Source organism: Dreissena polymorpha, chromosome 9 (assembly GCF_020536995.1).
Source record: "Dreissena polymorpha isolate Duluth1 chromosome 9, UMN_Dpol_1.0, whole genome shotgun sequence".
In the NCBI taxonomy this organism is placed as follows: Eukaryota; Metazoa; Mollusca; class Bivalvia; order Myida; family Dreissenidae; genus Dreissena; species Dreissena polymorpha.
Window position 1 is genome coordinate 82336080 of NC_068363.1, and position 27922 is coordinate 82364001.

General features: G+C 35.7%; 2 protein-coding genes and 1 long non-coding RNA gene across 3 annotated transcripts in view; 2 read left to right on the plus strand and 1 right to left on the minus strand.

Annotated features, from left to right (window-relative positions):
- Window positions 1-27922, minus strand: part of LOC127844024 (uncharacterized) — a 179204-nt gene that overhangs the window by 145155 nt on the left and 6127 nt on the right. The gene's annotated exons all lie outside the window — the stretch shown is intronic.
- LOC127844001 (uncharacterized protein C18orf19 homolog A-like) lies at window positions 4124-26921 on the plus strand. Its single transcript, XM_052373966.1, has 3 exons — window positions 4124-4410; window positions 18506-18965; window positions 26381-26921. The coding sequence occupies exons 1-3, from the start codon at window positions 4263-4265 to the stop codon at window positions 26760-26762; spliced, it is 990 nt and encodes a 329-aa protein (XP_052229926.1). The 5' UTR covers window positions 4124-4262; the 3' UTR covers window positions 26763-26921.
- On the plus strand, window positions 21973-26354 carry LOC127843976 (uncharacterized). Its single transcript, XM_052373903.1, has one exon. It carries the CDS (start codon window positions 23766-23768, stop codon window positions 26133-26135), a length of 2370 nt encoding a protein of 789 aa, XP_052229863.1. The 5' UTR covers window positions 21973-23765; the 3' UTR covers window positions 26136-26354.

The window sequence follows — 27922 nt, forward strand, 5'->3', positions numbered from 1 at the left end:
TCCCTCAAAATAAAATAGCATATGTGTTTTTACTGCCCCTGATAAACAAGGGGATTAGTGATCTCTAGTGGAGATAAGCCCCATGGCTAAGTTTTCTTATCGCCTTGTACACACATCCCCAATCAGTCATTACCCCTCGTCATTTTTTGAACTGGTAAGTTTCTGTGTCTAAGTCAAAGGCCCATAACTTCGCAAAAAATAAATGGACCGGAACGAAACTCATACTTCATCTGTAAGTAATGTAGGTACACTAACACACCAAATACCAGGTCAATATCTTTTATATCAAGCGTTTTGAAAATAATTCCGGAAAATGAAATGCCGGACGGTCCAACTGCTATATGCCATTCTATCGGGGGCATTAAAACCAGCTCAATATATGAAAGTTGCGTAAAAAGCCTCCGGAAAACGTTTATTGTAGAGAAAAATTAAAAATCCAAGGCCCATAACTTCGTCAAAAATCAATGGACCGGAACGAATTTCACACTTCATCTGTAGGTCATGCAGGTAGACTCACATACCGAAAATTAGTGAAATATCTGAAAGAGCTGCGTAAAAAACTCCAGATAACGGTTATTATATAGAAAATGTCTAATTCTAATCTAATGTAGGAGTTGTAGACGATTGTGATGGTGTAAATGTGTTGATGATGGTGAATGTAAAAATGCCTAGTAGATGGTAAATATTTGACTATGAATTTACTTTAAAACTGTATAGGTGGTTTGAATTCAAAGAGAAAATGCTATTATGGTTATATGTAAGTCATACTTTATGATACTTTTCTTAATAAACGTTTTTAATTGTCAAAGTGTGCTCTCCTTCTTCACGAAACATCACACGTACATTTCTGGAATCTAAAGCTTTACACGTGGTTGTGAATTTCACACCTATTTTTAAAGCTTTAGATTTCAGAAAGGTGCTGATTTACTTTTTATATTTAAATTTATATCACAAAATAAGTTTTTAAGCATAAAGATTCACATTTAAAAGTTCCAAATAAAAAAAAAATCGGGCGGGAAGACCCCTCCCGCATCCCTCCGGTTCGGCCCCCCACCCCAGTCAAAAATTCCTGCGTACGACCCTGACATTTGGAATAAGGCTTAAAGGGGCCTTTTCACAGATTTTGGCATTTTTTAAATTATTCATTAAATGCTTTATATCGATAAATGTAAACATTGGATCGTAAAAGCTCCAGTAAAAAATCAAGAATAAAATTAAAAAAAGGAAAAGAACATTGCCCGGACCAGGTTTCGAACTAGTGACCCCTGGAGTCTTGCCAGAGTCCTGAAGTAAAAACGCTTTAGCCTACTGAGCTATTCCGCCGATTACATATTCTTGAAGTATTTTATACGTTATATAAGCAATCTTCGTAGTTTCACAAAATTTAACGACAAAAACAGAACTCTCCAAATTATTCAATCGTTTCGCGTTGCAACGCTTTATAATTTTTAGGTTTTAAAATCGTCAAAAGATGCATATAATGGCTATATTAAACCATGGTAAATGTTCAGTATTACTGTTTCCTCACAAATATCATAACTAAAACGATTTTTGCGAATCTGAAACAACTTTTTTCAATTTTGTCAATTTACCAAAGCGTGAAAAGATCCCTTTAACAAATGTACTAAACAATACAAAATTATATCATCAGTTGTACTTTTTCTGAACTGCAGGTAAATATATATAGCCACACATTTTCCCGATTTCACGGATGTGGGTCACATTCCCAAAATGCTGCAAAAAAGCAATGATAAGTAATCGTCGTATGCAGTATAAATCAATCAGACAGTATTTGTTAATGAATATATTGCAGTAGGACAGAGCAATAGATTGCTGAGTGATATATAATTGAGTAGTTTGCTGGAACGTATTAACATTTGTTTATAAATACCTTAAACTAACATATATTAAATTTATCTCTGTTATTTTAACCAGGTAACGATCATTTGAAAATAAAATAAGTTCTGTCACTTATCAAATTCAAAATGAGGAAATTTCTAGAATGTTTGGATAGAAAATAATACGAGAAAATTGTCTTCATGCAATATTCATACAAAATATATGAAACTTGTTTTCTTAAAAAATGACAAATTAAAATGATTAGAACAAGAATATATTAAACAGGGACTTTAAGTAACACATACCCAAATAAAGCTTTTTAAGTAATAAAGCCTAAACAACAATAACAAGAAATATCTTTAACAAGAAATATCTTTAACAAAAAGATATACGGCATTGATTGTGGTTGGAGTTGGTGAAAGATAAAGAGTTCAATGAATGAGATCAAAGATAGCGAATGTCTTTTTATGTGCAGTTCTTAGCTGCATCACACGCAGTACGGGATGTTAAGCGGAATTTTCGCGGCTTATTTTACATTATTACATATTGCTGGTCATAGACCTATAGATACAAAACAGAAAACCAAAAAAGGAATGAAAGTGAAATTAAAACATATGAGTCAACCGGCCACACGCTAAGTATCCGTACATATTTTAAATATTTATGCGCGCGTGCTTCGAACAAACCTGTTTTGATTCGATTATTAACAGTATCGAGAATCATCGCGCTTATGCTTAATACATTAGTCACTATGGTGGAATAATTCTTGTTAAATTAATCAAAAATAATATTTATCATGGTATTGTTGAAAACACATTAAGAATCTATTATTGACATACCATAATTACATCGCTGAATATCTTCATTTAACATATTTCTGGTTTTAAGAAAATTCCTGTTCATCTATAGTTCACGCGATAGCGTCTATATTATATAATGATTTTATTACTGGCCGTGAACTGACCCTGAGACCTTGCGGCTTGGAATGCAATGCATTAAAGTGAGGCCACGCTTCCACTGCTGGAACGACAGCTTGTTTAAAACTTTATACTTTTACATGTTTAATGTTCAATTTCGAAAACAATTAACCATTTTAAATGGTTTGGCCAAAACGAATATCAGGATAGGGAAAAACGATACTTTTATGAACTTAAATATACTAGTACGCAGACAGGAATATGGAAGTAATTACTAAATATGAGAACAAAGACTTTAAGTACAAACGCTCTGGCGCTGGCAATCCTCTGAAAATAAAAGGCGCACGCACAAACTGTGTTGATGTCAAGAGTTGAGTGTAAAACTGTTCTATCTATCAAGCGTTTTCATTAGAGAAACAATTGTTTCATGCTGAACACGCAGTAAAAGAGTGTTACAAAGACGCTGTCGTGTTTCCAATGTTCTGGTGGTATGCTCAAATCAGCCTATGGAATAAATGAAGTGTAATCATTCGTGTCTAGCCGCGGGAAATTTTATTTGAATTTTATTGGACACTTACAAAGGTCAGGTAAGGTCAAAAGTGACGTTAAACAGCTAAGCCGAAAAACACTGCTTCCATCATTATGAATATTCAAAGAAAAGTTGTATAAAATCAGTAATTACAAGTTCAAAGAGGATTTCACATATTAAACAATTGCAGTAGAAGAATTAATTCAAAGTGTTAACACATGAGTTAGAATTTATTTGGACGCTTCATCACGTTTTTTTATTTTCTGCCACTGTCACGATCAGAGGCTGTTCTTAACCATTCTCTGCATTCCATTTCTACTTCTGCAGCTGTGCATTTTAAGGACCGCATGACAGCTTCTGAAAATGTAGTCTGGATTACCTGCCCCTTTGTATTATATTTGGGAACCATACTACTGAAAATGGGAATGCAATGTAGGCTCATATTATTAGGATATTCATTTTATGTTGAAACAAGGTTGCAAGAATTAACGATATTTGGCACCTTAACCAATATAATTTCTTAACCCTGTTTTACATTACAATGAAGACTGGAAGTCTGAAAAGGGAAACAGTTGTTTCGCAAACATTTTATTGGCTGTTGATAAATGTTAATAAAGGTCAAATCTAGTCCAACTTGTTGACGCTCTCAACTATTAAGGTATTTTTTATATTGGTTATATTTGGAGAATTTAGTCCATTTAAAAAGTATCTCTAAATTCTTTGCGCGTCTTAAAAATAAGACTAGGTCAAATCCTGGGTTAGACAAATAGCGCCGAATAATATACAAATTATGTGCGTGTAAAGTGTTGTGTAACCTATCTTAAAAGGTAAGGTTTGATATTTTCTGCAATGTTGCAAAAAAGTTACCGACTCACGGATGGTAACCTAAGGGCAACAAGTGTCAAAATTTCATGTTGTCTATATCATTTCCTTAAGGATAATACAGTGTATGCACAAATAGAACACATACACCAACAATGCTAGGCAGCAAATTATCTAGATCGCAATATTTATGGTCGTTCTTTGGGAACGGTCAGCCGTTCAAAAGTGTTTCAAATTACTATGTCTATGAAAGATGGATTGTATCACAACAGCACATGCAATGTGTTTCATCATGTTCAAATGGTAAGAATATGAAGTATAAAGCAACAATAAAACACCAATAGATTATTAAAATTAATTATCTTTAAATATGACTCGATGTGCAAAACAATTATTGAACTCAATACCACGTTTTGTTCCACTTTATCATGAGAAGGATTTGACATCATCTTATCCCTGTGGGCACAATAATTAGACCATCTACTTCTCTTAGTCCATATATAAACAGGCTCTCATAGCCTTTGATTATTCATGCTATGATGACTCTGGGAGTCCATATGCACCCTAGTCCATATAAACGTACTCCCAGAGCCTTTGATAATTTGTGCTGTGGCGGCTTTGGGAGTACATATTCGCCCCTTCATAAACACAATCGCAGTTTTGCACACAGATTTCATGTGCATCACTAAACAGACGTCATTGGTTAGCAATTAAGGAAAGCTTTTTATAAAGTTCAAAAACACATTAAATTTACATGAATGGCAACCTAGAGACGTTATCCTTTGCATACAACCTATACAACACAACGATATTTCAACACACTATTCTTGTTGACATTTTCATTTTCAAAATTTCGAACAGTGTAAATATTCGATGACTGTTCGACATCGTTATCCACTTGGTTACATCAAATATCATAATGTGCAAAAGATTGGTGAACTGCTACCTAATCGATAGCAACACTTTTTGTCTGCAACATTACATCAGATCCCAATATGGTGGATAGAGCGTGGAAAAGAATAGCAAAGAAAACTAGAAATGGCGCGGCAGAGGCCGACGCGTATCCCCACGTCACATGTTTGACCCAGGGGCGCCCCAGGGTTGGTAATGGGACCATGCATAGTTGAGATTGACCGTATAGTCAGAAAAGATGTTCGGTATCAATTTGAAGTATATCAGTGTAGAAATGAAGAAATTAATGTAAAATAACCTTAAAAAAGGAGTGATTATCTCTGACCCGGCCCCACGCCAACCCCCATAACTTTTGACCCAGGGGTCAGATCAAAATTCCAAAAAGTGCACAGGGCTTAACACTAACTTTTTTTTCAACTAGCCCATTCGGGCTCTTAAATGCAGAACCTACTAGCCCTGACCAATCTTTCATGTGCCCTGACCCAAGTCAGGGTTCCCGCTGTCGATCGCCATTGGCGCCAATTGCGACAAAATAAAAAATCTGGCGACAAAATTTCGTAAATGGCGATTTTAAAAAAATCGGCATTTTTCTGCGTTCATATTTTCTTAAAATGACAAAAGACGCTGTGTTTAACAGCCGCTTTACGGCAGTCGTAATACTATAGATTTCCATGGTGTAAGCGATACAGCTGTAATCAATGGAGCGTGGTGCTGACTGCCGACTACCGCAAAGTGGAATGTTATGGTGATAATTGCGATTATCTGGGGTGTTGTTGCAAGTTATCTTAATTGGTCGGCAGTTTTATTGCTTCAGAGATAAGGCAATATTGAAATATACCGACTTTGCGCTTAAATGTGAAGTGTTTGTCACAGTGTTCAAAGCAGATTCAAGACCGTTAAATTGACAACAATGACAATCAAAAAGGTAAGTATCGATTGTTTTTAGAAAAATCGGTGTAATAATAGAAAATAGTAAAACATTTTACATCTATTGGTTCTATTTAAACGGTGACATATTGCTGTTTCACTCGTCAAAATGGCAAGTTCAGAGTGTAAAACGACTTTTAGAAAGTGAACATTAGATGCTGCTTATTTTGAGACTCATTCAAAATGCAAACGTTCCCACCGCTATTGTTCACCAGCTAACAAACAAAAACCAAACAAAGACAGTTGTTTATCAGAATTTCATTTCCTTCAATATGATTTCCAACACACAATCTATGCTGTGTGAACTCTTTATATCCTCAACACTTATCAATTCATTCACTACCGGATGTACCTTAAAAAAATATGCTAAACATAGTTTTAGCACATGGAAATCAATTTGACATTTGATATACACAAATGCTTATTTTATTTGACTGTTGTGTTAAGGGCTCTATGTATTAGATCATATGCTAGCACACATTTATATTATTTATATACTTCACATTCATTGATTATTATTAGTATTATATTAATATTATATTTCCCTTTTTGTATTTTCAGAATACCACAAAGCTTCTGAAGCACCAAAACTGTGGCAACATATTCAGGCTGCTAAGAAGGTGTCAATCAACAAGAGTTACAACTGATTGAATGTGCCTTTATTTAATTAACAATGCTAAATGTGTTGTTATTATTAATACTACTGTTATTAAATCAATTCCTTTAACATACTGTAAATGCTCAGTTTTTGTTTGTATTATAATAACATGATCTTCATTGCCCAAATGTAGCCCCAGTGTGGCGACAACTTTTTAAATTTGGCGAAAGTAAGTGGCGACAACTTTTGAAAGCCCAGAGGGAACCCTGCAAGTATTATCAAAACGTTTATATTTATCTTTCAACTTGTATTTTCTTGTGCATGGAGATGCGCAATTATGATTCAATCATTCTTATTAGCTTGCCTTACTAATGCTAATGAATTCAATATTCATCTACTTAAGACATCTATTTGTAATCTTCATGCCATTTCGATGAAATTTCCTTGTTTTTTTTTCAGCTTACTTTCCTCTTTCCCTTTTCTTTTCTTATCCGAGGAACCCCCATCCCCACCCTTAAAGCCAAACTTAAACAACGACATGAATGTTAAAACCTTTTTTACATAGATTGCCGCGGTTACCGTCTGACAACAAATGGTAAGTGAATCTTAGGTGTCGCAAAATAACGTGTTACAGTAGTCGTAACAATTGTACAGGGTTAACTCTCTACTAAAAGCTGGGATCGACCATTAATATTAGTTTTGCTAATTGAATTGCGTAAAAAAGATTGTCAAAACACTTCTAATCGATCAAACAAATTAAAATTATTTAAAATTTATAAATAACTAATAATTTTATAGTAACTTTGTGTTAATGGCGTGTTTTATACCTTCATCGATCCGGGATGATCCCGGCTTTTAGTTTAAAACGTATTTTTATCGAGAAAACACGTTACTTCGAGGAAACCAATCAAAAACTGTATTCCTTTTAAAAATAGGTAGGCAAGGACGGACAGGCAGATGGCAGAAATAGCCACATACAGTACATCCAACGTGGAACAAACATTTTCCTCGCTCTCGCCACGGCCAGAAAATTTGTATTCGGTGGCCGCGTTGTGTGTTCACGTGGCGTATCACAGAGGCATGCAGCATCGATCCGTGCAATGACGCCGAGTCTGTATTAACCTCGCGTACTTTCGCGGCATAACTCTGCCGCATACGGACGTGGCGAATCGAGTGCAAAGGTATACACCTACATGTACATTTGTGCAGCGTCGAAACCTATATTTACGCTACTTTCATTGTTATTATTTTCAAGGTTTTAATAAGCAGATATGATTTTTATATGATGCTTTATAGACTATTTATATAATATCACGTCCTCAATTATTTTTAACACTTAATGCGCCGTAACAAATTATCGTTGAATTAATTACGCAGAACTGTAAATGTTTCGTTCGATTCTCAAAGAAGCATTATTGTCTCCTGCCGGTGAAACCGGAGGGGACTTATGGTTTGCGCTCTGTGTGTCAGTCCGTCACACTTTTCTGGATCCTGCGATAACTTTAAAAGTTCTTCATATTTTTTCATGAAACTTGAAACATGGATAGATGGCAATATGGAGAGTATGCACGTCATTTCATTTCTTTCCTACGTCAAGAATTCTGGTTGCTATGGCAACAAATAAAAAAACAAAACAATTTTTACTGACAATGGTGGAGTTTCACCGGTAGGGGACAATATTGCTTGGCAATCTCTTGTTAAATTTGTAATATGAAACACGCTTCCAAATTTTAATGCTAACGCAACATTAATAATTAAATTCTAGCGTCAAATAAACAGTGCTTTAAATATCCTTTGTCTCTATAAAAAGTGCGTGAAAATTATGCAAACATGTAGAACGTTGCATGGAAAGTGTGGGTGTATTTTGTGTTGTATAAAACATGAACATCACGTCAGGCGATTTACGCGTGTTCAGTGGAAAAAAACCGCCCCGATTGGACGTTATTTCATCACATCTTTAAATAGAAACAAATGCCAAAATTTATGTGACACTTAAGAAAAATGGCGTATGTTTGTATTTCTTGAAATTCATGAGAACTTGTATCGTAAATATTTACCAGAATTTGCTTGTAAACTGGAATATACGGGACTATCGGGTAATGAGTAGCGACGAGAAAAATAGTAAGTATGCAGTAATAGATACATTAAATTAATTATGATTTTAGATATTATTATAATTGTTCTTTTAAGATGTATTGACTCACTTATCATTTTAAAAAGATTTTTATTTTACGATGCACATCGACTCGGCGTATTGTCACAGATTGCTTCTTGCCTCGGCGGACAGAAAGTGAACATTAGATGCTGCTTATTTTGAGACTCATTCAAAATGCAAACGTTCCCACCGCTATTGTTCACCAGCTAACAAACAAAAACCAAACAAAGACAGTTGTTTATCAGAATTTCATTTCCTTCAATATGATTTCCAACACACAATCTATGCTGTGTGAACTCTTTATATCCTCAACACTTATCAATTCATTCACTACCGGATGTACCTTAAAAAAATATGCTAAACATAGTTTTAGCACATGGAAATCAATTTGACATTTGATATACACAAATGCTTATTTTATTTGACTGTTGTGTTAAGGGCTCTATGTATTAGATCATATGCTAGCACACATTTATATTATTTATATACTTCACATTCATTGATTATTATTAGTATTATATTAATATTATATTTCCCTTTTTGTATTTTCAGAATACCACAAAGCTTCTGAAGCACCAAAACTGTGGCAACATATTCAGGCTGCTAAGAAGGTGTCAATCAACAAGAGTTACAACTGATTGAATGTGCCTTTATTTAATTAACAATGCTAAATGTGTTGTTATTATTAATACTACTGTTATTAAATCAATTCCTTTAACATACTGTAAATGCTCAGTTTTTGTTTGTATTATAATAACATGATCTTCATTGCCCAAATGTAGCCCCAGTGTGGCGACAACTTTTTAAATTTGGCGAAAGTAAGTGGCGACAACTTTTGAAAGCCCAGAGGGAACCCTGCAAGTATTATCAAAACGTTTATATTTATCTTTCAACTTGTATTTTCTTGTGCATGGAGATGCGCAATTATGATTCAATCATTCTTATTAGCTTGCCTTACTAATGCTAATGAATTCAATATTCATCTACTTAAGACATCTATTTGTAATCTTCATGCCATTTCGATGAAATTTCCTTGTTTTTTTTTCAGCTTACTTTCCTCTTTCCCTTTTCTTTTCTTATCCGAGGAACCCCCATCCCCACCCTTAAAGCCAAACTTAAACAACGACATGAATGTTAAAACCTTTTTTACATAGATTGCCGCGGTTACCGTCTGACAACAAATGGTAAGTGAATCTTAGGTGTCGCAAAATAACGTGTTACAGTAGTCGTAACAATTGTACAGGGTTAACTCTCTACTAAAAGCTGGGATCGACCATTAATATTAGTTTTGCTAATTGAATTGCGTAAAAAAGATTGTCAAAACACTTCTAATCGATCAAACAAATTAAAATTATTTAAAATTTATAAATAACTAATAATTTTATAGTAACTTTGTGTTAATGGCGTGTTTTATACCTTCATCGATCCGGGATGATCCCGGCTTTTAGTTTAAAACGTATTTTTATCGAGAAAACACGTTACTTCGAGGAAACCAATCAAAAACTGTATTCCTTTTAAAAATAGGTAGGCAAGGACGGACAGGCAGATGGCAGAAATAGCCACATACAGTACATCCAACGTGGAACAAACATTTTCCTCGCTCTCGCCACGGCCAGAAAATTTGTATTCGGTGGCCGCGTTGTGTGTTCACGTGGCGTATCACAGAGGCATGCAGCATCGATCCGTGCAATGACGCCGAGTCTGTATTAACCTCGCGTACTTTCGCGGCATAACTCTGCCGCATACGGACGTGGCGAATCGAGTGCAAAGGTATACACCTACATGTACATTTGTGCAGCGTCGAAACCTATATTTACGCTACTTTCATTGTTATTATTTTCAAGGTTTTAATAAGCAGATATGATTTTTATATGATGCTTTATAGACTATTTATATAATATCACGTCCTCAATTATTTTTAACACTTAATGCGCCGTAACAAATTATCGTTGAATTAATTACGCAGAACTGTAAATGTTTCGTTCGATTCTCAAAGAAGCATTATTGTCTCCTGCCGGTGAAACCGGAGGGGACTTATGGTTTGCGCTCTGTGTGTCAGTCCGTCACACTTTTCTGGATCCTGCGATAACTTTAAAAGTTCTTCATATTTTTTCATGAAACTTGAAACATGGATAGATGGCAATATGGAGAGTATGCACGTCATTTCATTTCTTTCCTACGTCAAGAATTCTGGTTGCTATGGCAACAAATAAAAAAACAAAACAATTTTTACTGACAATGGTGGAGTTTCACCGGTAGGGGACAATATTGCTTGGCAATCTCTTGTTAAATTTGTAATATGAAACACGCTTCCAAATTTTAATGCTAACGCAACATTAATAATTAAATTCTAGCGTCAAATAAACAGTGCTTTAAATATCCTTTGTCTCTATAAAAAGTGCGTGAAAATTATGCAAACATGTAGAACGTTGCATGGAAAGTGTGGGTGTATTTTGTGTTGTATAAAACATGAACATCACGTCAGGCGATTTACGCGTGTTCAGTGGAAAAAAACCGCCCCGATTGGACGTTATTTCATCACATCTTTAAATAGAAACAAATGCCAAAATTTATGTGACACTTAAGAAAAATGGCGTATGTTTGTATTTCTTGAAATTCATGAGAACTTGTATCGTAAATATTTACCAGAATTTGCTTGTAAACTGGAATATACGGGACTATCGGGTAATGAGTAGCGACGAGAAAAATAGTAAGTATGCAGTAATAGATACATTAAATTAATTATGATTTTAGATATTATTATAATTGTTCTTTTAAGATGTATTGACTCACTTATCATTTTAAAAAGATTTTTATTTTACGATGCACATCGACTCGGCGTATTGTCACAGATTGCTTCTTGCCTCGGCGGACAGAAGTGAAGCATCGCGGCGAAATGCGATGTGCCGCTGCATACTGACGCGTCTTCAACGGCTGACTCGGCATTGACTCCTTGCGCCTTGATGCCGCGGATCGCGAAATATGTTTGTTCCGCGTTGGCTGAACGGTAATAGATTTCAAAATCTAAACGCGGACCTTAGTTCAAGGTCACAGGTGTCAAAATTTTTATGCGCATGGAAAGGTTTTGTCCAGATACACATGTGTACCAAATATGAAAGCAATATCTGAAGGGACACAGGCGTTATGAGTTTTAAAAAAAATCTGGGTCGCAGATTTTGAAACCTGAACGCGGACCCCAAATAAAAAAAAATTAAGCGCATTGAAAGGTGTTGTCCAGATACACATGCGTACCAAATATGAAAGCAATATCTGAAGGGACACAGTAGGTATGAGCCTTTTTCGAATCGCGGTCGCAGATTTCGAAACCTGAACGCTGACCTAAAAATTCAAGGCCAAGGTCACAGGGGTCAAAAATTGTATGCCTAAATATTTACCAGAATTTGGAAAGGTATTGTCCAGACACACATGCATACCAAATATTTATTAAAGCAATATCTGAAGGGACAAAGTAGTAATGAGCCTTTTTTGAGTCGCGGTAGCAGATTTGGAAACCTGAACACTGACCTCAAGTTCAAGGTCAAGGTCACAGGGGTAAAAAATTGTATGCCCATGGAAAGGTGTTGTCTAGATACACATGCATACCAAATATGAAAGCATTATCTGAAGGGACAGTAGTTATGAGCCTTTTTCGAATTGCGGTCGCAGGAAAATCGACCGGCCCCACCCCAACCCCCATAACTTTTGACCCTGGGGTCAAATCAAAATTCTGTTGCCGTCACCGTTGCACATATGCTCATAGCTACCATGTGTGTAAGTTTCAAGGTTCTAGTGCTAATAGTGTAGGAGGAGATTGTGGCCAGGACGGACGGCAGAGATAACAACATAATCCTCACTTTTTCTCCGAAAATCGTGGGGATAATTAAAAGCAATTATTTCTTGCTTTAATGGTACCATTTGCATCAGTTTGTGCATCCGTTTGTGCTTTAGACAGGGAGTGTTCCTTAAGGGTGTCACGGTACTCCGTGGGACGGTATATCGTAATAGTCTCCTCTCGGTACGGTTCACGATACGCCTCCGAGTCCGTACGGTACGGTACGGTACGGCATTTTCCATGACGTATTTCAAGGAAAGTAACTGTAATTCGCCCCCAAAAAAGGGCGGATGTTGAATTGAAATCAACTCCAGCGAGCTTATAATAAAAATATGGAAGCATTTTGTGTTATCAGTAAGAAAGTGGTGGGCGTTTATTGCTTATAAACATTTGCTTTATATCACAACTTTAGTCGCTACGAATTTCCTAAGCATGAGCTCTAATTTCGTGATTCCGCTGAGAATTTTGCAAATTCTTTGAAACCATTAAAACAATTTCAACCACTCAACCATATGCTGTGTCGCCTACGTCACGAAACAAGGTGCAATATTTGATTTGGTCTAAGAATTACGCTTGGAGTTTTTTACGGCACAAGCAAAGATAGCCAGTTTGACTAGTTGGTAAACACGTTTAATTTTTAACTTAAATAATCTATCGTTGTAAAAGAAACATAAAGCATTACGTATTTTTAAACATATTCATAATTTCGTGTTCATATTTAATCACAGTTTTAGATTTGTAAATAATAATAACTAATTGTCAATTCGTGTACTTTCATGACATTATATGATATTTTGTATATTGCATGACACATATGTAGAGGTCTTTAAATAAAATTGAAAAATTGTTTTAAATGGTTTGTATGTTGTGTCAATCTGACGATACGTATCGCGATACGTATTGTATCGGCACACTGTACCGCGATACGTATCGTATCGTAAGGTGAGCGTATCGTGACACCCTTAGTGTTCCTTAGCATTTGCAGTGGTTATGCAATTTTGCACCTTTGGACAATAGACGGCGCATTGGAACTCTCAGCAACCCTTTGGGTTATAAAGCTGAGAGTTAATTATTTCAACTAATATGCACCCGTTTATAAAGACAACCCCAGTATGCGGCAGATCAGTGCCCATCACTAAACAGACATCATTCATTACCAATTAATAAAAGCGTTGAATAAACATCAAAAACACATTAAATTTACCTCAGTGCTTTCCACAGGCCATTTAACGGTCCCTTGCCAGGGCGCTTGAATTTTGAAATTAGAGTCAGTGGGGTGCTTGAAATTTACTGATTAGCGTATTTTTCTGCACCTAGCCCTTCTTAAGATCAAAGCGTTATCAACTTCGCCCAATATTTTGAGTTTCCCACCTTAAGCCCGCCTAAAGGCGGAGTGTCGATGAATTGGACAATCAAATTGGCCAATGAGAGCGCACGCTTGTCTGGAGCCACAGCATTCATAGGCAGTCAATATCTGCAGTAAAATCATGCAGACCACGAGTGACGTAATTGCCATAAGTGTTTGATTTTGTGACAGTTTTTTGGCTTTGTTTACATCTCAACGTTGAAATCTCGGCAAATTACTGAGAAGACTGATTATGCAACGGGGTGCAATCCTCGTGGATATTGTGCATTTCATGCATAATATGGTCACAACATTTATTTGACTCTCAACAAATTATTGTTGAATTCATTACACACAACTGTTTTGTTGAATTCTTCCATCAGCATAATTCAATTTTTAATCCGAAACACACTACCGAATTTTAATGTTAATGCCACTTTAATAAATGCTTGCTTTAAATTAACAGCGCTTCATGTTAATAGTGTTTCTTTGTTTCAATAAAAAGCATGTGAAAATTTGCGGAAATGTACAATGTCTAGTGTTGGTGTATTAATTGTTTCATAGAATCGGTACGTCAGTTGATTACGCGTGTTAAGTGAGAAACCCCCATCCTATTGGACGTTATTTCGTCACATCTTTAAAAAGTCACATACGCTTAAATTTATTTCATACTTAATACAAATGGCGAATGTTTGTGTTTATGAAATTCTTGAGCACTTTTATCCTCAACATTACCAGAATTTGCTTTTTACAATGGAATATAAGCGATTATTGGGAAATGAATAGCAAAAGGAAAAAAATAAGTATGCAGTAATTGAGTCTGGTTGATACGGATGTATTTGGGAATGGATCTAGTTGGGATCATGCGTTACTTTGCCTGGAAGGGTAAAAACATTTGTTTTTAAATGATGTTATGAATGACTTTATAGCTGTATTTTTTTCTTGAAGAGTCAAAACGCACCAAATAACGTCAAAATTAATTGTTTTAAAAACATTTATGTATGGAGGAGCCCCGGCTGCCCTCAAAACCCCACCCTTAACGGCCCCAGGGTGTCTGAAAAATCATGTTGAAAGCACTGTACCTGAATGGTAACTTACCGAAGTGATTCTTCGCATGCACTCTAAAAAACACATTATTCTTGATGACAATTTTTATGCCCCCAGTAGGGTGGCATATAGCAGTTGAACTGTCCGTCAGTCAGTATGTCAGTTTGTATGTCAGTCTGTCTGTCCGTCCGAAATAAAACTTTAACGTTGGCCATAAGTTTTGCATTATTGAAGATAGAAACTTGGTATTTGGCATGCGTACCTCATGAAGCTGCACATTTTGAGTGGTGGAAGTTCAAGGTCAAAGTCATCCTTCAAGGTCAAAGGTCCAAAAAAACACAAAAAAAACTAAATTATTTCAAAGCGGCGCAATAGGGGGCATTGTGTTTCTGACGAACACATCTCTTGTTATGTTGAAATTTGAAACAGTGAAAATATTCAACATTGTTATCGACTGAGGCTACATCAAATAACGATGTGCAAAAGATTGGTGTACTGCTACCTAACTGATAGCGACACTTAAAGTTGGCAACATTCCGACAGTCTTCCATATATGGTGAATAGAGCGTACGAAACAATAACAAAGCAAATAAAAAACAATTGGTTCTTGCTTTTATGGTACCCTTTGCATGAGTTTATGCTTTAGACAGGTAAACGTTGATACGTTTTTGCAGTATCAGTGTTCCTTAGCCATTGCAGTGGTGATCAAATTTTGCACCTTAGGACATTAGAAGGCGCATTGCAACTCTTGGCAACCCTTTGGGTTATAAAGCTGAGAGTTGAATTATTGCAACTACTACTTCCCTCGGTGAAATAAGGCTGGACAAATGTCAATGCTTACTTATGTGTAAATGTATTTCATTGAACAATTTCACAAATCAAGTTAAAATACTTTTTTTGAATAATTTTAAGCAAATTTACTGAAATACAACATGTAATTCAAAGGTGTGTTTTTTCTTCTGATGATCTGTTCTAAGACTTCTAATCATCAAACATGTCACAATTTGAAATTATTGTAAAAAAGAATTTCATAGAAGTGCTTTTGCGCATTTGAGAGTTATTTCATTGCATACTTTTCAAAGTGTCTTTTTTTCATCAAAATGCAGGGTTATAAAATAACAGTCAATAAAGTTCCTTTTATTTTTCCCACAGTATTGCTTTCATAAGGTTTGAAAGTTTGTTTTTGGGATTCCTTTTCTGATGTCGCTATATTTTATTTAATACACTTGTCTTGGTATTGTATCTTGGCAGGGCTTTCCTTAGACCTCAAATCTCAAGATTCAATGACTCTTGGGGACCATATTTTCAAGAGTCAAAATCAAATTTGTATAAGTCATAATAATAACGCAGTAGAGTCAATGATCTTTTGACGGATTTTGTACTTTAAGCAAATTACTGAGATCTATATAATATATAACAAGAGGGCCAAGATGGCCCTAGTTCACTCACCTTTTTGAACTCGACCAACACATCATTAAAACAAACATTTTGACAAAGTAACATGAAGATTGGGCATGAAATGTGACTTCTACAGTGTTTACAAGGTTTTTCTTTTTTGACCTAGTGACTTAGTTTTTGATCCAGCATTACCCAGTTTCGAACTCGATCGAGGTATCATTGGGACAAATCTTCTGACCAAGTTTCATAAAGATCGAACAAGAAATGTGGCCTCTTAGAGTGTTTACAAGGTTTCTCTATTGCCAAATAAGGAAAACTGCCCAGCCCCCTGGCGGCCATGTTTTTCAACAGACCGGAACCACTTTTGAACTCAACCAACACATCATTAAGACAAACATTTTGACAAAGTTACATGAAGATTGGGCATGAAATGTGACTTCTACAGTGTTTACAAGGTTTTTCTTTTTTTGACCTAGTGACCTAGTTTTTGACCCAGCATGACCCAGTTTCCAACTCGATCGAGATATCATTGGGACAAATCTTCTGACCAAGTTTCATAAAGATCAGACAAGAAATGTGGCCTCTACAGTGTTTACAAACCAAATGTGGACGACGGACGGACATACGACAGACAAAGAGCGATCACAAAAGCCCACCTAAGCAATCAGGTGAGCTAAAAAGCAACTTATTAACAAAAATCTAAACATTTATTTCTTATATTTCAGTCAATAAAAGACACAATGTAAACATACATTGTGGCCAACATTGTGAGCATAGTGAAATCAATACGTAAACTAGAAATGGTGCAGCAGAGGCTGACGCGTATCCCCACGCCGCATGTTTGACCCAGGGGCGCCCCAGGATTGGTAATGGGGCCATGCATAGTTGAGATTGACCGTATTGTCATAAGAGAAGTTCAGTATCAATTAGAAGTGAAACGGTGAAGAAATGAAGAAGTTATAGTAAAAGGCAATTTTGGGTGGGTGTTGCCTATGTGGGCAGGGCGCCCCAGGGTTGGTAATGGGGCCATGCATAGTTGAGATTGACTGTATTGTCGTAAGAGAAGTTCAGTATCATTTAGAAGTGAATCAGTGTAGAAATGAAGAAATTATAGTAAAAGGCAATTTTGGGTGGGTGTGGTCTATGTGGGCGGGGCGCCCCAGGGTTGGTACAGTACACTCCACGCGTTTTCCCCAATTTCCCCCATACTCCGCGGTGATTGACCTGGAGGGAGATTAAGAAAATCCCGCCAGACGCGGCGTTTGCATGATTTGGGACGCGGCGGTTAACGATCGGCAAAACTGATAAGCCGACGCGGCGGCCCTCGGCGTTGGCAAAACAAAACGGCCACTCGCTAGACCCCTGAAACAAAAATGTGTCTTTGTGTCGTATGAACGAATCTGTATGAAAACTACATTTAGACTTACATCATACATTGAATCATTTCTGTCGTCAGTTGTCAAAACGAAAGTACTGGTTGATATTCAAATGGATTATTTTTCTCTTTCCGGGGTGTTGTTTTAGTATGTTGATGCTGCATTAACAAATATAAGTGTATATGAAGTGAAAACACCAAAAATAAACAACGGTTGCGATAGACTCCTATATACTGTTAAGATGCCCATAATATCACTTTAATATATGGCATTTTTACCAACATTCATACTTAAGAAATGGGAAAATACCATTTCTGAAACAAGTAATTGTACGCCCAAAAGTATTTTTTCCAGACTTGAGATCTTATAATTTGAGGGTTTGATATATGTTCAAGTTGAAAATCAATTATGTTATTATATACTCATAAATAATAGTGTTATCATTTTTATGCCCCCGGTAGAGTGGCATTTAGCAGTTGAACTGTCCGTCAGTCCATCTGTCAGTCTGTGCGTCTGTCCGAAACTTTAACATTGGCCATAACTTTTGCTATATTAAAAATAGCAAGTTGCTATTTGGCATGCTTGTGTATCTCATAAAGCTGCACATTTTGAGTGGTGAAAGGTCAAGGTCATCCTTCAAGGTCAAAAGTAAAAAATACAATCCAAGGGAAGTAATAAGCTTTAAAAGGGAGGTAATTTCTAAACTTGTCAAATTATATATTGAATTTTTATTTCAAAGCGGCGCAATAGGGGGCATTGTGTTTCTAACAAACACATCTCTTGTTTAGCAGTGTTTCTATGCTTTCAGTTCAAAAATGCATCACAGAGTCCTCCAATGAAAGCAGAAAGGGCAGAATATCACATTCAAATAAAGTAAATTTTCAACTGAATTATTATATGAGAACATTTGCCAAACATCCAGCACTAAGGTCTGAAGAAAAAGGCAACAGTAGCATTGGTGGCGCTGGGAACTCTTCCAAACCCCTGGACAATGCAGTGACTGCAGGTGCTACAAGCACAGATGCCAGTTCAACCACAACTTCAACCATTTCATCATCAGACCCACCTTGCAACCCAGAAAACAAGTCAACAACTGCCTCACCAGACTCAAATGTTTCCAGCCAGAAAAACAATGAAGCAGATGATCAAAATTTGACTGTGTTCCAACGATTCAAGAAGACGTACAAAGAGCACGGGAAGGTCTTGGTTGGTGTTCATTTGGTCACTTCCGGCATTTGGTTTGGCTCATTCTTCTGTGCCGCAAAACTGTAAGCAATTGTTTTAAAATACAGCATTTTTCCTTTACATAAAGTTGCTACAAGAAAACGATACCATTCCTTATTCTGACCATTTTTCCCAATTGGGAGATTAAATTTACCCTTATCCTATAAACAAATTGGAATTATCCAAGCATCTTCTTATATTCATGTTAGTTATTGTTAACAGCTAATGGGAGTATCTGTGTTTTGTTTCCCTTTTATCGACTGGTTTCCAGTGTGTATTGTATGTTATAAAAAGTGTGAGTGTGGATGGGAACCAGCTGAATTGTATTGTGTTTTTGCGAATTTCAAAGGACATGGAAAATGTTAACAGTGAATACTTACGAAAAGCATTCAGGGATTCATTTTTTTTATCAATTACTGCCATTCACGAAAGAAGACATATATAAGGAAATGTTAGGGATTGACAAGAAGACTGTTGATGCTTTTGTTGAGTCAAAAATATTTACTATATGAAGTTGCAAACCTGTGACTCTAATGCATTTAGCAAAACTGGAATAATTTAGGGATTTTTAAAAAACAGATTTCCACATTGTTGAAAAAAATCATATAATTAATAAACCAACAAAACTGTAATGTTTGGCATATCTTTAAATAATAATATTAAGAAATAGAACAAAATAATGTGCCTGTTCTGGGGATCAAACCCAGGACCTATAGAAGCAAAAGCTAACTTGCTTTCACTACATTACGCAGACTTTCGAATATTTGTTATGCCCCCCTTCGAAGAAGAGGGGGTATTTTGCTTTGCTCATGTCGGTCTGTCGGTCCGTCCACCAGGTGGTTGTCAGACGATAACTCCAGAACGCTTAGGCCTAGGATCATGAAATTTCATAGGTACATTGATCATGACTCACAGATGACCCCTCTTGATTTTGAGGTCACTAGGTCAAAGGTCAAGGTCACTGTGACCCGAAATAGTAAAATGGTTTCCGGATGATAATTCAAGAACGCTTATGCCTAGGATCATGAAACTTCATAGGTAGATTGATCATGACTAGCAGATGACCCCTATTGATTTTCAGGTCACTAGGTCAAAGGTCAAGGTCACAGTGACCCGAAATAGTAAAATGGTTTCCGGATGATAATTCAAGAATCCTTATGCCTAGGATCATAAAACTTGATAGGTAGATTGATCATGACTAGCAGATGACCCCTATTGATTTTCAGGTCACTAGGTCAAAGGTCAAGGTCACGGTGACCCGAAATAGTAAAATGGTTTCCGGATGATAACTCAAGAACGCTTATGCCTAGGATCATGAAACTTGATAGGTACATTGATCATGACTGGCAGATGACCCCTATTGATTTTCAGGTCACTAGGTCAAAGGTCAAGGTCACAGTGACCCGAAATAGTAAAATGGTTTCCTGATGATAACTCAGGAAAGCTTATGGCTAGGATCATGAAACTTCATAGGTACATTGATCATGACTCGCAGATGACCCCTATTGATTTTCAGGTCACTAGGTCAAAGGTCAAGGTCACAGTGACAAAAAACATATTAACTAAATGGCTGTCACTACAACTTAGAGCCCATATGGGGGGCATGCATGTTTTACAAACAGCCCTTGTTTTAAACAATATGTCAGTAATACATATTTTTTTGCAAAATTATTGATGAAAAGCTTTTCCTATAATTCTTAAGATTTGAATTAATTATTTATCTATATGTGAACATATTTTTTACAGTTTTATTAGTCAGGAGTGTAATTTTACTTCTTTGAATATAATGCATTCTTTTTGGAATCTAAGACAATTTCTATGAATATTGTCATTTTGCCAAACTGTGACACACTAAAAAGTCAGGAAAGCAAGAGAATAAATAGAGGTAAAGGTATTTTAGAGTTCATTTATACTGGTACCATTCCCAAGTTGTTGAGGAAAAACGCTGAAATGTGTGATCAATTTTTTTCTTTTATTGGTTGTTTGTTGTATTTTGTCAACATTTGACTTGTGAACACCCAAGAATTCACATTTATCTCCCAATCTTTATAAAACTTGGTCAAAACATGTGGTTCGGGAATCTTGACTAACTTTTTTCTTACATGGCTGTTGTACAATACTGTAAAAAGTCTTGAAGGCACTTTTTAGTTCAATCTTGATGAAACTTGATCAGAACATTTGTTCCTATGATTTCTCAGCAGATTTTAAAACGCGACCACCAGGGGCTGGGGCAGCTTTCCTTAGTAGCTCACTTAAGCATAATGAGTGTCATGTGTAGTGCACTCGTCAACTTTTATATTGGTTATGTGCGTCCAAAAACTAGGTCACCAAATAGGAAACCAAATCTTAGAAAAACCTTGTTACTGTTCTTGAATTCATAGTTAATAATCATTTTCGTGAAGTTTCGTCAAAATCTGTCAAGGGAGAAGTTGTTAGATTAACTTAATGCACCTCAGGCACTAATGGATCTCAGAATCCTTTTGAACAAAAGATAGCGTACAACTTTATGAGCTCAACTTAATACTTAATAAAAAAAAAACTACACAAAAAATTAAATTAAAATGCTGAAAGATCTTCAAAGTTTGTTTTATAATTATTATGACAAATATTACTTTGAAAGTGTATGTAAATTATCAAAAGTTTTGAGAAGATAATGTCATTATTGACGCTTTGATGTAAACCAAAGTTTGTTTTATTATATTTTATTAAAATGTTCCATTAATTAAGAGTAATCATAGTGCCTTTCAGGTCTTTATTCCCATATTTGTGAAGCAGCATTGGCCCCCTTATTTTGTGGAAACAAGATGTGTTTGTGAAACACAATGTCCCCCTATATATGACCTTGACCTTGTGAAGGATGACCTTGACCTTGTGAAGGATGACCTTGACCTTTCACCACTCAAAATGTGCAGCTCCATGAGATACACATGCATGCCAAATATCAAGTTGCTATCTTCAATATTGCAAAAGTATTCATAAAATAAGCGATTTGGGCCACATATATTTGACCTCTGACCTTGAAGGATGACCTTGACCTTTCAACACTCAAAATGTGCAGCTCCATAAGATACACATGCATGCCAAATATCAAGTTTCTATCTTCAATATTGCAAAAGTATTCATAAAATAAGCGATTTGGGCCACATATATTTGACCTCTGACCTTGAAGGATGACCTTGACCTTTCACCACTCAAAATGTGCAGCTCCATAAGATACACATGCATGCCAAATATCAAGTTGCTATCTTCAATATTGCAAAAGTATTCATAAAATGAGCGATTTTGGCCACATATATTTGACCTCTGACCTTGAAGGATGACCTTGACCTTGACCTTTCACCACTCAAAATGTGCAGCTTCATAAGATACACATGCATGCCAAATATGAAGTTGCTATCTTCAATATAGCAAAAGTTATTGCAAAATGTGAAAGTTGGCGCAAACAGACCAACAGACAGACCAACAGACCAACAGACAGACAGACAGACAGGGCAAAAACAATATGTCCCCCACTACTATAGTGGGGGACATAAAAAATGAGTCTTGAACTGCTGAAAATTTTGAAAAAATGAGTTGCGAACTTAAGTTATTGTGAAAATTTGAGTCGCAAACTTGTTAAAATTTGAGTCGATAACTTTTACAAATTGTGAACATTTGCGTCGATAACTTCTCAAATTTGTAAATAATTCTTTAAGAAGGAAAAAAGCCCTGTATTTGGTATGCGACATCAGATTATGGTCCTCTACAAAGATTGTTTAACCCTTTCTCATTAAGAAGCAAAGTGAAAATGGCTTTGTTTAACTCTTTCCCACTTAGAAGCAAAGTGAAAATGGCTCTGTGCAAAAAGCATAAAATCAGAAGAGCCTGGGAGTAACTCGCTGTTTGTTTAGGTTTTATGCTGTTTGCTGCACATTTATAAGGTTTGGAGATGAATCCTTAAAAACTTGAATCTAAAAAGAAATGTCCCTAATGAAATATAACTTTCCAAGGGACTACAAATGCGTGAAAATATGTATCTAAGTGGTAAAGGGTTAAACTGTAGCCCGGGTTAGAAGCTGGCCGCACCCCACACAGGATGAGCGATCTTGGACCATCTTTGCCCTTTTGTTTTATATGTATGTAGTGAACAATTTTATATTTGCAATTTCTACCCCAGACCATATCAAAAACCTAGATAAAAAACCACAAAGATAAAAAAGAATGCACAGTTTTTATTTACTTGTCTCAGGTAAGCGACCGAGGCCTTTAAGACCTCTTTTTTCTTCAATTTGACCTAGTGAACTAGTTCTTGATCCCACGCATAAAAGTTTCCAACTCGAACAAGTTATTATTGAAACAAATGTTCTTATCAAGTTTCATCAGCTAATTGTTCAAATGTTTCTGGAAACATCAAAGAAGCTGCTCAAAACATTGGGTCTTTGGTGTGGGACCTTGGGCATTTGGTCCTCTTGTTGATAAAAAGACAATAGTTATATTATAAAGTTTAATGGTTGGTGTAAATCAACATTATTTTACTGACAATGCTGAGAAAACATAAATGCTCTATAACTCCAGCCTACTAAAATCATATTTTATGACAAGAATTTCACAGCTCTGCAGAACTGTTGGAAATAGTACACACGAGTATAGCATTTCGTCATCATCATGTACTAACAATAGTACACACGAGTATAGCAATTCGTCATCATCATGTACTAACAATAGTACACACGAGTATAGCAATTCGTCATCATCATATACTAACAATAGTACACACGAGTATAGCAATTCGTCATCATCATGTACTAACAATGGTACACACGAGTATAGCAATTCGTCAGTATCATGAATAAACAATAGTACACATGAGTATAGCAATTCGTCATCATCATGTACTAACAATAGTACACACGAGTATAGCAATTCGTCATCATCATGTACAAACAATAGTACAACCGAGTATAGCAATTCGACATCATCATGTACTAACAATAGTACACACGAGTATAGCAATTCGTCATCATCATGTACTAACAATGGTATACACGAGTATAGCAATTGGTCATCATCATGTACTAACAATAGTACACACGAGTAAAGCAATTCGTCATCATCATGTACTAACAATAGTACACACGAGTATAGCGATTCGTCATCATCATGTACTAACAATAGTACACACGAGTATAGCAATTGGTCATCATCATGTACTAACAATAGTACACACGAGTATAGCAATTGGTCATCATCATGTACTAACAATTGTACACACGAGTAAAGCGTTACTCCATCATCATGTACTAACAATAGTACACACGAGTATAGCCATACTTCATCATCATGTACTAACAATTGTACACACGAGTATAGCCATACTTCATCATCATGTACTAACAATAGTACACAAGAGTATAGCCATACTTCATCATCATGTACTAACAATAGAACACACGAGTATAGTCATACTTCATCATCATGTACTAACAATAGTACACACGAGTATAGCAATAATTCATCATCATGTACTAACAATAGTACACACGAGAATAGCCATACTTCATCATCATGTACTAACAATAGTACACACGAGTATAGCAATACTTCATCATCATGTACTAACAATAGTACACAGGAGTATAGCAATAATTCATTATCATGTACTAACAATAGTACACACGAGTATAGCCATACTTCATCATCATGTACTAACAATAGTACACACCAGTAAAGCGATACTTCATCATCATGCACTGACAATAGTTCACACGAGTATAGCAATACTTCATCATCATGCACTTACAATAGTTCACACCAGTAAAGCGAAACTTCATCATCATGCACTGACAATAGTACACACAAGTATAGCCATACTTCATCATCATGTACTAACAATATTACGCACAAGTATAGAGAGTATAGCGTTACTTCATCATCATGTACTTACAATAGTACACACGAGTATAGCGATACTTCATCATCATGCACTGATAATAGTACACACGAGTATAGCCATACTTCATCATCATGTACTTACAATAGTACACACGAGTATAGCCATACTTCATCATCATGTACTGATAATAGTACACACGAGTATAGCGATACTTCATCATCATGTACTAACAATAGTACACACGAGTATAGCAATAATTCATCATCATGTACTAACAATAGTACACACCAGTAAAGCGATACTTCATCATCATGTTCCAACAATAGTACACAAGAGTATAGCCATACTTCATCATCATGTACTAACAATAGTACACACGAGTATAGCCATACTTCATCATCATGTACTAACAATTGTACACACGAGTATAGCCATACTTCATCATCATGTACTAACAATAGTACACACGAGTATAGCCATACTTCATCATCATGTACTAACAATTGTACACACGAGTATAGCCATACTTCATCATCATGTACTAACAATAGTACACAAGAGTATAGCCATACTTCATCATCATGTACTAACAATAGAACACACGAGTATAGTCATACTTCATCATCATGTACTAACAATAGTACACACGAGTATAGCAATAATTCATCATCATGTACTAGCAATAGTACACACGAGAATAGCCATACTTCATCATCATGAACTAACAATAGTACACACGAGTATAGCAATACTTCATCATCATGTACTAACAATAGTACACAGGAGTATAGCAATAATTCATTATCATGTACTAACAATAGTACACACGAGTATAGCCATACTTCATCATCATGTACTAACAATAGTACACACCAGTAAAGCGATACTTCATCATCATGCACTGACAATAGTTCACACGAGTATAGCAATACTTCATCATCATGCACTTACAATAGTTCACACCAGTAAAGCGAAACTTCATCATCATGCACTGACAATAGTACACACAAGTATAGCCATACTTCATCATCATGTACTAACAATATTACGCACAAGTATAGAGAGTATAGCGTTACTTCATCATCATGTACTTACAATAGTACACACGAGTATAGCGATACTTCATCATCATGCACTGATAATAGTACACACGAGTATAGCCATACTTCATCATCATGTACTTACAATAGTACACACGAGTATAGCCATACTTCATCATCATGTACTGATAATAGTACACACGAGTATAGCGATACTTCATCATCATGTACTAACAATAGTACACACGAGTGTAGTGATACTTCATCATCATGTACTAAGTCTTTTTGCCCTACACAAATGAAGAGTCTCAACAGAACAACATTTTACAAAATAAAAATATATAACACTTAAGCCTTTGTAAAGAGACCAGTAAAATAAGTATTTTATATTATCACAAATAGAAAATGGAATCACATTTAAATAACATCATATTCTTGAAATGCAAAATATTGCTAGCTTACATAACTATTGTCTTCAATTATGCCCCGTGTTGATGTTGATGACGAATTATTTTTTAATTTCTCTACAATGTGTTGCTTTTTTCAGTGGTGTAGATGTAATACCATTGATGGAATGGTTGGGATTCAGTGACAGGATCATAAATCCATTCCGTAACTCAAGCCTAGGCGATGTGGCCCTTGCATACCTTATGTACAAACTTGCCACCCCAGCTAGATACACCGTTACACTGGCCGGTACCAACTTTATGATCCCCTACTTACGAAAAGCTGGTAAAATTCCACCGAAGAACGACTCTAATTCTTTGAGAAATTTGTCAAAAGAAAAGGGGAAGGAAGTTAAACAAAGGACAAAACAAAGATTTAAAATGACTTCAGTAAGATTTAGAACTAACTTAGAAGCAAGTAGAGAGAAATTTAGACTAAAAATGAAAGAACGACGTGAAAAGTTTCGCCGTGGACAAAAATGAATTTATTTTTGTGAATGTGTTGAAGTTGCTGTAAGTCCTTTATACATGTACATTTTATAAAACGTCTAATGTTTTAGAGCTAAGACTGTGTTAATGTGAATAAAATTCTGTTCGTAAATAAACTGAGATTTTTATTAACCGAAATAAAAAGCAATAAAGCAGTGTTTTATGTGGTACTTTTATACTGTTAAATTCAGAGCTCCAGATAAGGTTTTGTGAAATTCTTAAATTACTACCAGATTTTCAAAAAGAATTCTTAACTCTGAAATTTTATTCTTAACGTTACTACTAAGTTTTGGAAAATAATTCTTATTTTTTCTAAATGACCTAAAAATAAATAATAATGTTTATTTTCATGCAAAAAAATCAAAATAAACATACTAGCAACTTTATTTATACGAGTTCAACAGTGTCTTTTCAGTATTATACAATTTTATTTTTCAAATACCTTCATATGCCCAAACTGTGCTTACGTTGCATGCCTTTTTTTACATTTTTCACAATTAAAACAGGTCTCCCCTTCAATCTTTTCAACGATTAGCCATGGGACTTGTCCCTTCCACTCGTTCAATGTTTTTTGTATTTAAGTTTGGACCCATCGTGTCGCGTTTTTGTTTAGCTTTTCCGACTGTGTCGGCAACTGAACATACAACATCGTATAAGATCTTTTCTATAATGTCTTTCTAAACATTTAACTTTGGCTGACTTTGCGTACAATATGTTAAAAGAGTGTTTTTGGACGCTTTGCAGTTTTTTAGGACGCTCTCTGGGCGCCGCCATTGTTTTTTTGACAGATAGACTGTATACGCCGCTTTTATTGGAAAAAATGCGCTTTGTTAAACAAACCCGACAACCATTCTATATTAGCAACGCAAAGATCTTTAAAACGCGAAAAGAACTCAATAAAAATCGATACGAACCGATGTAAAAATAATATTCGTAACTTGATTTTGTAATTCTTAATGGTACGACAAGATTTTAAAATAAATACGTAACGGACTTGAAAATAATTCGTAATTACGAAAAAACGACCCTTATCTGGAGCTCTGAAATTAGTTCATGATGTGTATGTTATCTAAGATGGGAGATTTTGCTGCCAAACTTTGTTTAAATAAATTGGTGGCCTTAGTTTAAACCTATATTATTGTTCTAGCTTGTAT